The sequence below is a fragment of the Salmo salar genome, chromosome ssa29, assembly GCF_905237065.1.
Source record: "Salmo salar chromosome ssa29, Ssal_v3.1, whole genome shotgun sequence".
Classification (NCBI taxonomy): Eukaryota; Metazoa; Chordata; class Actinopteri; order Salmoniformes; family Salmonidae; genus Salmo; species Salmo salar.
Window position 1 is genome coordinate 21678581 of NC_059470.1, and position 16186 is coordinate 21694766.

The 16186-nt window shown below is 42.5% G+C and overlaps 1 protein-coding gene across 1 annotated transcript in view; it reads right to left on the reverse strand.

Moving 5' to 3' along the window:
- The window catches only part of lama1 (laminin, alpha 1), a 63302-nt gene extending 55168 nt beyond the window's left edge, over positions 1 to 8134 (reverse strand). Inside the window, exon 1 of the mRNA XM_014181268.2 lies at positions 7907 to 8134. Coding sequence (XP_014036743.1) covers positions 7907 to 7970 — 64 coding nt within the window. The 5' untranslated portion in view covers positions 7971 to 8134. The remainder of the gene's footprint in view (positions 1 to 7906) is intronic.
- Positions 8135 to 16186: the final 8052 nt, after the last annotated feature.

Sequence of the window (16186 nt, forward strand, 5' to 3'; positions counted from 1 at the left end):
AGCAAAATCTAAAATCTCAATGGATTTGATCCTGTGAAAGTGAAACACAATATTTATTATTTTGGCTCATGGTAGACCCAATCCCAAGAGGGCTATTTAACAGTACCTAGCTTTGACATGATCTAGGTGCCAATAGCTGTGTGAAGGCAAGTGACAGCCCTGGTCAGCTGAATCAACACGCCACATGGGTGGTATGTTATTGACACACAGCAACTGGTTGTGGACAGGGACAGTCAGTCAGGTCCTGGTATTTCATCAATAAATCACCACCTAGTCGTGATGTAACGGCACACTGCCTGTCCCTGCTAATCAGTGCTACTAAGCTGACTGACACATAGTCAGGCAATGCTGTCACACATAGATGTGGTAATTTGTGGTAATTTCAGGATTGTTAAGTCTATTAGCTGGGGCTCCTTTGCATTGGGGATGCTTTAGTCATCTGTCTGCGTAATCTGGGCTCCATAATGAACGTTGCCATATGGTGGAAAATGAAATCAAAGCCAAGCTAGCGTCCTTGTCCTACTTGTGTTTATTTTTCTATAATTATGGGCTTTAATCTTCTTTTGAACTGTTGATCACGTACTGCGTGTCTTATTATATCCTGCCTGGTTGGCCCTGTCCGGGGGTATCATCGGACGGGGTCACAGTGTCTCCTGACCTCTCCTGTCTCAGCCTCCAGTATTTATGCTGCAATAGTTTATGTATCGTGGGGCTAGTCTGTTATATCTGGAGTATTTCTCCTGTCTTATCTGGTGTCTAGTGTTAATTTAAGTATGCTCCCTCTAATTCTCTCTCTCTCCCTCCCCCCCAGAGGACCTGAGCCCTGGGACTATGCCTCAGGACTTCCTGGCTTGATGACTACTTGCTGTCCCCAGTCCAGCTGGTCATGCTGCTGCTCCAGTTTCAACTGTTCTGCCTGCGGCTATGGAACCCTGACCTGTTCACCGGACGTGCTATCTTGTCCCGGACCTGCTGTTTTCGACTCTCTCTCTCTACCGCACCTGCTGTCTCTAACTCTGAATGCTTGGCTATGAAAATCCAACTGACATATACTCCTGAGGTACTGACATGTTGCACCCTCTACAACCACTGTGATTATTATTATTATTGACCCTGCTGGTCATCTATGAACGTTTGAACATCTTGGCCATATACTGTTATAATCTCCACCCGGCACAGCCAGAAGAGGACTGGCCACTCCTCAGAGCCTGGTTCCACTCTAGGTTTCTTCCTAGGTTCCTGCCTTTCTAGGGAGTTTTTCCTAGCTACCATGCTTGTACACCTGCATTGCTTGCTGTTTGCGGGTTTTAGACTGGGTTTCTGTATAGCACTTTGTGACATCGGCTGATGTAAAAAGGGCTTTATAAATACATTTGATTGGCTTTATAAATACATTTATAAAAAATATTAGCCCCATAATCATCTTAATCAGCTTATCTGACATAACATATGAGACAGCTTTGCTTGTTAAATTCCAGTTTTGGACTCTACTGCTTGATATCATGTGATGTAAACTAAAACTGGGCATACATTGGATCTGATTGGTCTGTTGGTTTGACCAATGTGCTCTCAACATCAGAGCTGTGGGGTTTGATCCCCACATTACTGACTGTGTTGCTTTGGATAAAAGCATCAGCCAAATAACCATTCAATTTATACAGTATATACATCATACAGTGTCCTTTCCAGCACCAGTTCCAACAACTATGGTGGGTGCATAACCAGGCCAGTGCGATACAGCTAGGCTCGGCTCAGTAGAGTGAAAAAGACATCAGTCAGTCAGTGAGGCCTGGCCAATGTTTGGACAACAAAGTCCTGTGATTGACTGGCCTGGACCTGAGCAGGCCCCCAAAAGTCAGAGGTCATCATATCAGCCTTACACATAGACTTTGTAACTGTCCCATTATGGCGTCAGTGAGAGCATGGGCTGTGCCATTGAGGCCTAGTCCATTCACTTCTTCTACTACTTCTATGACGGTGCACACAGCCACCTAGAGTGTGTTGTTTGATCAGTTATAAAACCAAGGTTGCCGATTTTACTGCCACCTGCAGTTATGGAATGTTTCCTCACTAGTATAATTCATTGGCTGATCCCTCCTGGTGACCTGGATGGAATTAGGAAGTCCCACCCAGTTGACTATTTCAACATGAAAGTCCTCAATGGCGCTGCTCATGCCAAAATTGACTTTTTGGCACCAGAGTCCTCTATCTATCTCTATGGCTTTACCCAGGATTACCAGGGGACTAATTCTGCTAAACTGCGAGTATCTTTGGAATGCCACTGTCACTAAACACAAAAGACTAACGTTTCAACAGCTCAATCACTGATAGATAGCATCTGGGTCAATAAGGTAAAAATGCTGGCCATGGCTGAAGATGTTAGCCAATATGCTTGGGTGGTATATTTGGGGGCTCCTGACTGGCGCAGCGGTCTAAGACACTGCATCTCAGTGCTAGAGGAGTCACGACAGACACTGGTTCGATTCCAGACTGTATCACAAGCAGCCATGATTCGGAGTCCGATAGGGCAGCACACAATTGGCCCAGCGTCGCCCGGGTTTGGCCAGAGTAGGCAGTCATTGTAAATAAGAATTTGTTCTTAACTGACTTGCCTAGTTAAATAAAGGTACAAAAAATAATAATAATACATGAAAAAAATATATATACCGTATACCAGGTTTTTTTTTAAAAGACACAGGATGGTTTTTCAATACCGTCAAAACGAGTTCATTGAAGTTTTTCAACAAATGTGAATATTTATAGCTACTTTTTAAGTTAATACCTGCAGTCAACTTGTGCAATACAAAGCAGACAAAGCAGATTACGTTCTTCATTTCACTTGTCCCATACCTTACATTATGAAGCTTACCGTAGTTCCCCAGAACAGTTGAGCCAGTCATGCTTTTGTTTGTATATAGCACAACGGGAGAAAGCCGGAGCTGGTGAGTCCATTGCTCACATGAGGTGATTAAGTTACACGTATGCAATTCATTACTAAATGTTTGCCATCAGATATTTTATAACGGCTTTCTGCTGTGTTTGAAAGTCAAAGAGCTCTGGATTCGTTTTTTTCCCCTGTCCTTCCTACAGGAATGTATTTCTACTCCGTTCTTCTCCCCTCTGTTCCATGTACACATGCTGCTCTTCCTTTAGAAAAGCATGCATCACAACTTTGTACATAATATGAACAATTTCTCTCGTTCACTTTCTCTTCTCATCAAAAACACTCATCAAAAATGACATTCGGTAGCTACTAGCTAGGCTTGTATAACTTAATGAGATGAATTTGCCTATCTTTACAATTAGTTTATGTTCGTTTTCTCTCGTTAGCATTTAGCCAACATCATCTATGTGATTTTGCTATTAGTTTGTGCTAATTTTGTTAGAATTCTAGTAATAGAGGCAAAAATGAGCTTTTCTTGCGTTTCTAGCACCCCCTAAGGGGTTATGCCAGTAATAACGTAAATCCCGGGATGAGAGAAGGACAGTTTGACTATATAAAAATCTGGATACAGCCCAAACCTATTAGCCAACTACCGTTTAGCAGTTCAGGTAGCATTACTCAGCGCTTAGCGGACTCGGGTTATGCAGAGAATGTTGTGTAAATAGGATGAGAGTGATTGTGAATTGATTGAACAGTAAAAGTAGTTTAACTGATCGATGCATTCTCTGTGTGGCACATATATTTGTAAAAGTGTCTATTTGAGGGTTTTTTGTTTATATCCAGAGAGTTTGGTTGGAATGTTCTTGTTTGTACTATTTCCAGTAACCCCTCCCCCCCTCACAGTCAATGGGATTCAGCTTATGCACTCAAACTAGCCTTCAAAAGCACTTCAGTTAGAATCAATCCTCGAAAGTTTGGAGAAAAAGGCTGGAGGATGGCACACAATCATACTAAGTACTTCAATAACCATTTGAAAACACCTTAGTAGCCCCTTACTACATTGCCTTCCACCCCAGTCGGGTTAAAATGCTTGTCTGCATTACCAAATCTGCTTGTGACTTTGTCGAAAGTTTATAAGTCAAACTTTCCCTTTAATAATTAACCACAGGTCATGAACATGATTCCTTTCTAGATCAGGAGAGGTTGGTGATGTTGATTTCCAACCCCCCGTGGCTTTTTCCGCACTAATATCTAACCTGTTTATGGGCTACGACACACACGCACACACACACACTCTCTTCAGGGAGTCAGTCAACGCAGCTGAGGACACAATGTAAGCGTATCCTCTTATGAACCATTATCAAGGTGTATGTACTAATGTCTGACACTAAACCAGGAGGTAGGCAACTGAGTGGATCCAACAAGTCACTCACTCCATTCCAGCTACTCAGAGGTGAGAAGATAACCACAAAAACTCTCTATCTTCAGCATCTCTCATTATTTGCAGTGCTACCTCAAACCACCTTGAATCCTAATAGGCCCCTACTAAATGTAATCAGATGGGAGGGTGGACTGATAGCAACTAAAGAAGGTGACACAATCAGAACAATGGTGTGTCAACAATGCGGTTGACTGATAAGACATGCAGTCGCAGTGTGACTCAGATGACTAATCTCTGTATTGGAGAGTAGAGGTGTAATAATAAATGTAGAGATATGGAGCTGCTTTGTAATATAAGATATATAGCTGCTGGTTGTAGTGTCACGGTTGTCGTAGGAAGAGGCGGACCAAAGCGCAGCGTGTGTGTGTCGTTCCACATATTATTTACTCTGTGAAACTATGCGATATAAACTGAACTAACAAACCGTGACGCAGCGGTGAAACATACACTACTCAGAAACAATCTCCCACAAACCCAGGTGGAACAAACCCCTACTTAAGTATGATCTCCAATTAGAGACAACGAGGACCAGCTGCATCTAATTGGAGATCATCCCAAACAAAACCAACATAGAAATACAAAACTAGAACATGAACATAGAAATACAAAACATAGAAAAACACCCCCTGTCACGCCCTGACCTACTCTACCATAGAAAATAACATCTTACTATGGTCAGGACGTGACATGTAGCTTGAATCTTATTTGCACAAAGATAGATAGCAAGTAATTGATATCAAATCAAGTGGCATTTCGGTGGTATTTCAGGAAAAGAATAACCCAAGTACTGTTACAAAATGGTATTTCAGGAAAAAATGACCCAAGTACTGTTACAAAATGCTATTTCAGGAAAAAAATGACCCCAAATACTGTTACAACATGCTATTTCATGAAAAAAATGACCCAAGTACTGTTACAAAATGGGAATATAGGGGCATGAACAAACTTCACGCCTGAATGTGTCCACACAAATAACATGTCTCAGAATTTAAGTCGGCATGTTCTTAAATGTGCCTAAAACAAAAAAGTACTTGGTAGACCTATAGCCAGAGGGCATCCTAAAGAGAGAGCTCTGTCATTACTATAGTGCCAACCCATCCACCACGCCCTACTGTGGTCCAGACACAGATACTATAGCTGGATCCAGACACACCTGGCTCTATATAATGATGAGTTCACCTTGGAGGTGTAAAAGTCACTGTCTTAAAATGAGGCTTTAGCTACAGTCAAAATCCCACAGTGGTGTGGTGCTATGAGGGTAAATCAATTCTTTCTCTCAGGTGCAGGGTAAAAATGATGCAAAATGGACCCCCTGACACTGTTTTCTGCTACCAAAATGGTTGATCATTTCCCAGAGGGAACAGAGTTATGTAGCACAGCTCGACTCAAGGTATCATTCATTAGATCACACTGTAGCAAAAAAAAAATGGTTTCTTATTGGACAAGTTCAGGTAGTCCATCCCTGTTTCAGTTCATTTTCTTCTATTTGGTGTATTAATGAATATGACCCATCTTGGCTCTGTTGACCGCTTCACTGGGTCTCTGTCTTTCACAGTGTCACATAAAATCGCAGGTGAGAAATCCTATTGGTATGGTAATGCTGGTTTGGATTTCATTTGGGAAGCCTTGCATATTATTGTACCAGTTTGTTAACACCACCTAATGTTATGAGCTCTAATGAGATTTCACTCTTCATGCTGGGAGCAAATGGGATTGACACCTTTGCATTGAATCTGTTTGATGTGTTAAATAAATGTAATAGATATATTTGTTGCATTTGGAGATCCCCAACATGGTAAGGCCAACAAGTAGGTACAAGCTTCTCCAATGGCTTTGGAGAAAGGAAATTCCACAGTTACTGGAATTACTCAAACTTTTTCACTTTAAAATGTAGGCCAAACAAAAACCACTGATTTCAAAGTGTAACAAACCATACAACTCTATGCTCAATTACAACATTGAACAATTTACACAGTAAATAAAACAAAGAAAACATTTACTGGAAAATCTGTGCAGTAGCAAAGTTTGGTAACAGAATAACTAGGGTTGAGAATAGCCAGGGACCCCACGATACGATATTTTCACCATACTTAGGTGCCAATACAATATGTATTGCGATTCTCACGATTCTTACGATTCTATATGTATTGCGATTCGATACTGTGATTTTATTGCGATTCAATGTTCCAAACATATTGCTGACCATATGTCTGCTGCAGATGGACAAGCGAGAGCCATGAGCAAACAAGTTTTTATCAGTCATGGAAATAAAAGTACTGAAAACAAATTGGGTCCCTATTTAAAAAGAAGATGGAGAACAAGCTATGAAGGAAAATACTGCAGTTTTGGTGCAAGTACAGCAAACTAGCGTAAAAATTATATTATGATACTGTCAAAATGATACGAAATGATATATCATGAAAATGATATCCCAATATGTATACATTTTTCCACCATCACTAAGAATAATGGTAAAACTTCCCTCAGTTTTATTCTGTTACCAAAATATGTATCTGCACAGTTCTTCCTGTAAATATGTTTTTGGAAAATGTTTGTGCATAGAGTTATATGGTTTGTTAAACTTTGAAATCAAGTGTTTTGGTTTGTTATACATTTTAAAGTCTTAGCATAATTCCTTTACCATGGAATTGCCCAGAAGTCTTCTACAAGCAAGCAATTATTCAAGTTCTCAAGTATTCAAGCATATCAATTAAAAGTGTGTTTCTTAAATGTGTATAATAGAATGGCGAAAAGCTTAACAGTACATCAAAATCTGATTTTGATTTCAAGTAACACAAATATATACAAAAAAAAATGACAAACCAAGAGGGCATGCAATGAAAGCTGGTCTATTTGAACCCACAAAACTGCACCTCAAACATTTTCTACTGATGACATGATTGTTATTGCAATTAGAGGCATTGAATTCGGGCTTGAGGGCGACCCGAGCATGTTAGCATGACTATGCTTTGGAGAAAGAGGCGTCAGCCATTGTCATTCATTTCAATGACAATGGCCTGGATTTTCTGTCATGTGAACCTCTTGAGCAAAGACCGTTAGGAATGAAAGGAGAGTAGGTGAGAATACTAATAACGTTAACGGTTTAACAAAGTAACTATCACGTAGATTGACCAGTGATATTAGTTTACTGGTGATGCAGCATGTTGTATAATAAAATGGGTAGCCGACTTTCTAATGACTTGGAAAGCTCCTGTCTGTAAATTATAAACTTAATGGCTGAATTATTATGCCACAAGTGTCCAATTTCAACACCAACACCCCATGGGTAGGCCTATTACTTTTCACTCATTTTATGCAATAAATATGATTTATTCTGGTAAATGTAAGTAACAGTAAAATAGTAATTAGGCCTATTCCAAGTGTATTATAGCCATCAATAAAACTAAGTATAACGTTACTATTTCTAATCCTCCACTTATGCTTTGCATTAATTAAAGTGCATATTCATTACATTGCATAAATAATTACAAAATGCTTCGCCTCGGATGCACTGAGACCTCGTGCTGAATGAACATTCAGTCAAAATGCAGTCAATTGGAAAATGATTGTTTCCAGCTCACCTCTTTGCTGGCACTCTGCGGAGGATGCCCATAGCAGCACAATTGCACAGAAGAAGAGCTTCATCTTTAACACATGTGGACGTTGGGTTCTAATAAATGTCTCCAATAATACGTTAGGAATATATTTTCTAATGTTTACAGGAAATTATAGACTAAAGTTGTTTAGTGTGTCCCCTCCTTTTTATCTCTCCTCTCATTCATTCAGCTAACTTTTGTCTCAACTTTTTCATTCTGTCCCGCTACAAAGTCGCTGGCTGGACCGCACCATTTGGTGAGGAGCAGAGGGGTGTGACCAAATTGCACAACTTTAAAAGAGTAGCCCTTTTAACCTCTATACATGCCAAAGGATACACTGGGTCAACTACATAGAAGCAGGCTTTTAGTATACAGTACCAGGTTGTAGAATTCTCCAACCATGAACTACAGCCCATGTAAATATTGAAGCATGATTATGAAACTGGAATGGAAAGCATCAGTGAGTCACCATTATTTAGGGAATTCAATAACCACAATCAACTGTACAAAGTATGTGTAATAAAGGCTTATGTTTGTATGAAACATGTCTTCCAGATTAATTGCATAATGTTATCAACAAAGAGAAACAAAACTAAGCAATTTATAATTCTGGATATTAAAAACTGACAGCAAAATGAAAGTTTGATCCATTTAGCTACATTACCAATTACTATAGAATTCCTAGAGGGCCTCATTTTTGGGTCAGGGGTGTGTGTATTACTGCCCTCATGTGGACAAAATGAATATATATGGGAATGATAAGAAGGCCTACACTACTGCAGTAATACACTGAGTGTACAACAACTGAAGAGACCAGCAGTGTAAAGACAGGAGTGTTAGAGTCTACATGACGTATCACTAAGAGCTACAGATTTTATGATTTTGATTTGTGTTTCTATAGGGCTTTTCTTCAACTTGAAGAATTTCATCTTGTATGGGGGCAGAACTCATCTCTTAGCTCCACCACTAAAATTGTTCCACAACTATGTTTATGCTTCGTATCTATTCACACAATAAAGTATCTGGGGCAGTTGAAACATTCTGTTGTTGACATAAGAACCAACACTGAGTGCACATAACATTAGGAAGACAAAAAATGTAAGTGCCTTTGAACGGGGTATGGTAGTAGGTGCCAGGCACACCGGTTTTAGTGTGTCAAGAACTGTAATGCTGCTGGGTCCACCACCCAAATAACATCCAGCCAACTTAACACAACGGTGGGAAGTATTGGAGTCAATACTTGAGGCTGTTCTGAGGGCAAAAGGGGGGCAGGATTTTATAGAAAGTATCTCTGCAATGTTTTATGTGACAATGTCCTCACACCTCACCCTTTTTGTAGAATGAATGACTTCAGTGACTTATTGATAAATGTCAATGTCATGCCATTGTGCATGATAACACCGGATGACAGAGACATAACAGACATGATTTTTAATCATACAGATAATCACATATGTGACAATGTCCTCTTTTCCTTCTGTGCATGGACAGTGAGTAGAGAAATGATTGCTGTCACCATCCCTGTCTAATGAGCCTGTAAAGCACAAACATGACCTAAAAGCGATACTTTGTGATTTTGACAATGGCCCTGTATCTACTTCCCCAGAGTCAGATGAACTCATGAATAGCATTTTTATGTCTCTGTGTCCAGTATGAAGGAAGTTAGAAGTAGTTTCGCGAGCCAATGCTAACTAGCGTTTGCGCAATGACTGGATGTCTATGGGTTTCTGCTAGCATGCTATTCCTATGCTAACACCTATTCCTGGAAATCATGATGGGTTAGGCGTGTATAGATCAGGACAGTAGCAGTCACCACTAATAGAGATATGGGTACAGGAAGGTGTTCCCACCGGGCACACACTGGTTGAATCAACATTGTTTCCACATAATTTAAATTAAATTACATTGAACTGTCACTATCGTTATATAACTAATCGGACCAAGGCGCAGCGTGAGTAGAGTTCCACATATTTATTACAGTGAAACTTCAAAACAACAAAGAATTAATGAATGGGCAATACGTAGCACACATAGGCACTCATACAAACAATATCCCACAACGCAGGGGGGAAAAGGGACACACTAAGTATGATCCACAATTAGAGGCAACAATATTCAGCTGCCTCCAATTGGGAACCATACTCACACACCAACATAGAACTATAATAACTAGAAAACCCCCCTAGTCATGCTCTGACCTATTACACCATAGAGAACCCCGAGGGCTCTCTACATTTACATTACATTTACGTCATTTAGCAGATGCTCTTATCCAGAGCGACTTACAAATTGACTCTATGGTCAGAGCGTGACAGTACCCCCCCCCCCCCAAAGGTGCGGACTCCGACCGCAAAACCTGAATCTAGATGGGGAGGGTTAGGGTGGGCAACTAGCATCGGTGGTGGCTCCGGTGCGGGACGTAGCAGCCGCTCAGACCACGGATCTGGCCATGAAGCCAGGCTGAACGCCATGCCCGGACTGGGCACCGGTGCAGAGTAAGGCTCCAGCCATGGCACCGGCGCAGGAAGCTCCGGGCCGTGGACCATCACTGGAGGCTCTGGACTGTGAACCGTCGCTGGAAGCTCCGGGCCGTGGACCGTCACTGGAGGTTCCGGGCTGTAGACTGTCGCTGGAGACTCAGGGCTGGTGACACACTCTTCAGGGCAAGTGCGGGGAGCCGGCACTGGACTACCGGACTAGGGAGGCACACTGGAGGCCTGGTGCGTGGAGCCCGGCACAGGTTTCACCGGACTGATGACACGCTCTTCAGGGCAAGTGCGGGGAGCCGGCACAGGACTACCGGACTAGGGAGGCACACTGGAGGCCTGGTGCGTGGAGCCGGCACAGGTTTCACCAGACTGATGACACGCTCTTCAGGGCACCTGTGCTGCAGAATACACCTAACCAACATCTCTCTCCAATATCCCTCCTCCAACTGCTCCATCCACTCCCAGACAGTCTCTGGCTCTCTCCTCGGCCGACCGCCCCTAGTGCCCCCCCCCCCCCAAAAAAAAACATCTTGGGGTTGCCCTTGGGCTGTTTGTGGCCGCGGACCCTGCCATCGTCGCTGTCGCTGTCCCCCTTTACTCTTCGGCGACTCCTGCCAAGGAAGGGTCTCGCATCCACCCAGTATTTCTTCCCATGTCCAATTCTCCTTTACCTCCTGGGCACGCTGCTTGGTCCTGTAATGGTGGGATATTCTGTCACGATCGTTATATAAATAATCGGACCAAGGCGCAGCGTGAGTAGAGTTCCACATATTTATTACAATGAAACTTCAAAACAACAAAGAATTAATGAATGGGCAATACGTAGCGCACATAGGCACTCATACAAACAATATCCCACAATGCAGGGGGGAAAAGGGACACACTAAGTATGATCCCCAATTAGAGGCAACGATGTTCAGCTGCCTCCAATTGGGAACCATACTCACACACCAACATAGAACTATAATAACTAGAAAACCCCCCTAGTCATGCTCTGACCTATTACACCATAGAGAACCCCGAGGGATCTCTATGGTCAGGGCGTGACATGAACCAACAATGGAATTGACATTAAATTGTGGGTTAAAACTCCCCTATAGAGTTATGACATTAATGGAGTTTCACCAGCTTGTCTAACATAACCACCAGGTATCTCTTGTGTGAAGATACTTGGGGAAACCAGATGGAAGGTTTGAGTGATGCCAGTGGCGACCCGTCATTCAGGGAAGGTGGGGCATAGCTAAACAAAGAAATACAGTACGTACAGTACCAGTCAAAAGTTTGGGCACAGCTACTCATACAAGGGTTTTTCTTTATATTTACTATTTTCTACATTGCAGAATAGTAGTGAAGACATCAAAACTATGAAATAACACATATGGAATCATTTAGCAACCAAAAAAGTGTTAAACAAATCCAAATATATTTTATATTTGAGATTCTTCAAAGTAGCCACCCTTTGCCATATTTTCCACTGGCTGCCCCACCACCACAGAAAGCACTGAGCTAGGCTTAAACACCTGCATTTTGGCGCTGCCTTACTCAAGAAAGCAAAAAAGAGAGCCTGTTTGTATGCGGCTGTTGACTGCTTTTCCTTCACTTTTGTCACGTCCTGACCAGCAGAGGGCGTATTGCTTAGTCTTGGTCAGGATGTGGCAGGTGGTTTGTGTTTGTTGAATGTTGTGTTGGTGCTTGGGACTTCCAATTGAAGGCAGGTGTGTATAGTTGCCTTTGATTGGAAGTCCTATATAGGTGTGTGTGTTTGTCTTTGGGGTTGTGTACACAGCTGTACATTTCAATGAAACATGGTGAAGCCCCAAAATTGCCCTCGCTAGAAGCCTGTGTTTCAGACATAAAGAAGTGGATGGCTGCAAACTTTCTACTTTTAAACTCGGACAAAACAGAGATGCTTGTTCTAGGTCCCAAGAAACAAAGAGATCTTCTGTTGAATCTGACAATTAATCTGGATGGTTGTACAGTCGTCTCAAATAAAACTGTGAAGGACCTCGGCGTTACTCTGGACCCTGATCTCTCTTTTGAAGAACATATCATGACTGTTTCAAGGACAGCTTTTTTCCATCTACGTAACATTGCAAAAATCAGAAATTTTCTGTCCAAAAATGACGCAGAAAAATTAATCCATGCTTTTGTTACTTCTAGGCTGGACTACTGCAATGCTCTACTTTCCGGCTACCCGGATAAAGCACTAAATAAACTTCAGTTAGTGCTAAATACGGCTGCTAGAATCCTGACTAGAACCAAAAAATGTGATCATATTACTCCAGTGCTAGCCTCCCTACACTGGCTTCCTGTTAAGGCAAGGGCTGATTTCAAGGTTTTACTGCTAACCTACAAAGCATTACATGGGCTTGCTCCTACCTATCTTTCCGATTTGGTCCTGCCCTACATACCTACACGTACGCTACGGTCACAAGACGCAGGCCTCCTAATTGTCCCTAGAATTTCTAAGCAAACAGCTGGAGGTAGGGCTTTCTCCTATAGAGCTCCATTTTTATGAAATGGTCTGCCTACCAATGTGAGAGACGCAGACTCAGTCTCAACCTTTAAGTCTTTACTGAAGACTTATCTCTTCAGTAGGTCCTATGATTAAGTATAGTCTGGCCCAGGAGTGTGAAGGTGAACGGAAAGGCTGGAGCAACGAACCGCTCTTGCTGTCTCTGTCTTGCCGGTTCCCCTCTTTCCACTGGGATTCTCTGCCTCTAACCCTTTTACAGGGGCTGAGTCACTGGCCTACTGGTGTTCTTCCATGCCGTCCATGGGAGGGGTGCGTCACTTGAGTGGGTTGAGTCACTGACGTGGTCTTCCTGTCTGGGTTGGCGCCCCCCCCTTGGGTTGTGCCATGGCGGAGATCGTTGTGGGCTATACTCGGCCTTGTCTTAGGACGGTAAGTTGGTGGTTGGAGACATCCCTCTAGTGGTGTGGGGGCTGTGCTTTGGCAAAGTATATCCTGCCTGTTTGGCCCTGTCCGGGGGTATCATCGGATGGGGCCACAGTGTCTTCTGATCCCTCCTGTCTCAGCCTCCAGTATTTATGCTGCGGTAGTTTATGTGTCGGGGGGCTAGGGTCAGTCTGTTACATCTGGAGTATTTCTCTTGTCTTATCCGGTGTCTTGTGTGTATTTAAATATGCTCTCTCTAATTCTCTCTTTCTCTCTTTCTGTCTTTCTCTCGGAGGACCTGAGCCCTAGGACCATGCCTCAGGACTACCTGGTATGATGACTCCTTGCTGTCCCCAGTCCACCTGGCCGTGCTGCTGCTCCAGTTTCAACTGTTCTGCCTGCGGCTATGGAACCCTGACCTGTTCACCGGACGTGCTTGTTGCACCCTCGACAACTACTATGATTATTATTATTTGACCATGCTGGTCATTTATGAACATTTTAACATTTTAACATCTTGACTATGTTCTGTTATAATATCCACCCTGCACAGCCAGAAGAGGACTGGCCACCCCTCATAGCCTGGTTCCTCTCTAGGTTTCTTCCTAGGTTTTTGGCCTTTCTAGGGAGTTTTTCCTAGGGAGTTTTTCCTAGCCACCGTGCTTCTTTCACATGCTTTGCTTGCTGTTTGGGGTTTTAGGCTGGGTTTCTGTACAGCACTTTGAGAATATCAGCTGATGTACGAAGGGCTATATAAAAATAAATTTGATTTGATTTGATTTGTGGGGAATTGTTCTTGCACTGCGTTTCTGTATGCCTGTAAGACTGTTCCTGTCGTGTGCATTGTTTTTCCAGTGGATGCTTTACTCCTTTTTTGAATTAAAACATGAGCATCCACAATCCCGCTGCGCCTTGGGCCTTCTCTCTCACATACGACATATTCGCCGAAGAGTACGACATATTCGGTGACAACTTTGCGGTCCATCTCATCCCCAACCTCAATTGGGTTGAGGTCGGGTGATTGTGGAGGCCAGGTCATCTGATGCAGCACCATCTCTCTCCTTCTTGTTCAAGTAGAACTTACACGGCGTGGAGGTGTGTTTTGGGTCATTGTCCTACAGGGAGAGCTCGAACATTCAAGCCCCTTGGATGCTGAAATAGATTTACATTAGAAGTGCCCATCCAAGAAGGCTAAAGGTCATTGGCCACAGATAAAATGACGTCAAATCACGTTATATCTACCATAGCTTTGATTGGACTGATCACGTCAACATCATACTTTCAAAATCTTAGCTAGCAAGCTAGACAAGCAGTCATCGTCATGAATCAAGTCGAAAATCTACAGGCAAATCCTTTTCAATCCTTGTCATTTGAAAATAAATTATAGATAAAATGTATCGGTGCTCATCGGCCATTGGACATAAACATTACACAACAAGTTGGAAATCGCAAATTCAACATTGAGTGGTTTGGAAGGAATCAGTGGCTAACTACAAGCGTTGCAAAGCAATCACTAGCCAGTTATTCAGTGGAGTGGGTGTGTGATCCAAGTCTGGGTTTCCAAGCTTAAAATGATAAACATTCACATACAACACCATGGACCAGAAAAGGTTGAATACATTGTCCATGCTGTCAATGTAACATGACTTCTGCCTCTTTCAAAACAACTGGAATCTCAGAACTGGGAAATCTCAGACTTCAGTGAGTTCAAGACAACTGGAAACTCTGAAAAAAACGAGCTCCGACTGGGAAAATACATTTTAAATGGTCATCCAACTCGAAATTCCAAGTCACCAACTCAGCCTCTTTCTAGAGCTCCGACCTGAAGATCACTGATCACTGACATCATGATTCGACCTTGTTTTTTTCAGAGTTGTCTTGAAAGCACCGTAAATCTAGAGAATTCCAGACTGGATGACAAAGTTTGATGAAAAAATTTGCCCACAAGAAGGACTGCCGCTCCACCTTCCTGTTCAAGTGAGCACAACACAAGAAGGTGAGTCCAAAAATGTCTTGTATGCTGCTGCATAAATTATATAATATGCCAGGGAAAAATGTATACTATAGCTAGGAAAATAATATTAAGTGTGTGTTGTTAAGTAAGCTGTTAGTAACCCATGTGCATCACCCTAATAATTTGGTCCCTTTCCCCTCATAACTTAGCCTACAGTTCTGACTTGGTGGTGCACATGTAGCCTATAACCTGTTTTAGAGAAATGTAATCATTGAATATTGTAAGAGCTTTCCTTGTTTGCTTCCGAGTGACGCAGTGGTCTAAGGCACTGCATCTTACAAGAGGCGTCACTACAGTCCCTGGTTCAATTCCAGGCTGTATCACATCCGGCCATGATTGGGAGTCACATAGGGCAGCGCACAATTGGCCCAGCGTCGTCTGGGTTTGAACTGGGGTAGAACTTCATTGTAAATAAGAATTTGTTCTTAACTGACTTGCCTAGTTCAATAAAAATGATATGCCCCTTTTATTTATGCTTCGGTTCTGACTTGGTGTACAGGGAGAATACTGTAAGAACGACTCATGTTCTGAATTCTGTCGCTGTACATTTCAAAAGTGCTGAACAAATAGTTATATTGACTACTGAACGTCCGTCCTAGCTCGCTCATTAAAGTCTTAATCGAAATTACGGATGGCCTCTTATCCATTCGTCGTTCTCTTATGCCATAGTTTGTACATCTCAATTGTCAGTAGAAACCACATTTGTTTAAGCAAGTCAGCTAAATGAGGCTGAATGAACTGTTTTGCTGCCAGACAAGGGTCCGCTGATAGCCAGGTATAGCGGAGGTAAGGATTCACTCCATGATGCTGAAAATAAAGCTCTACTCTTGGGATAGCTTTATGTAGGCCCTAAAAGTTTGTGT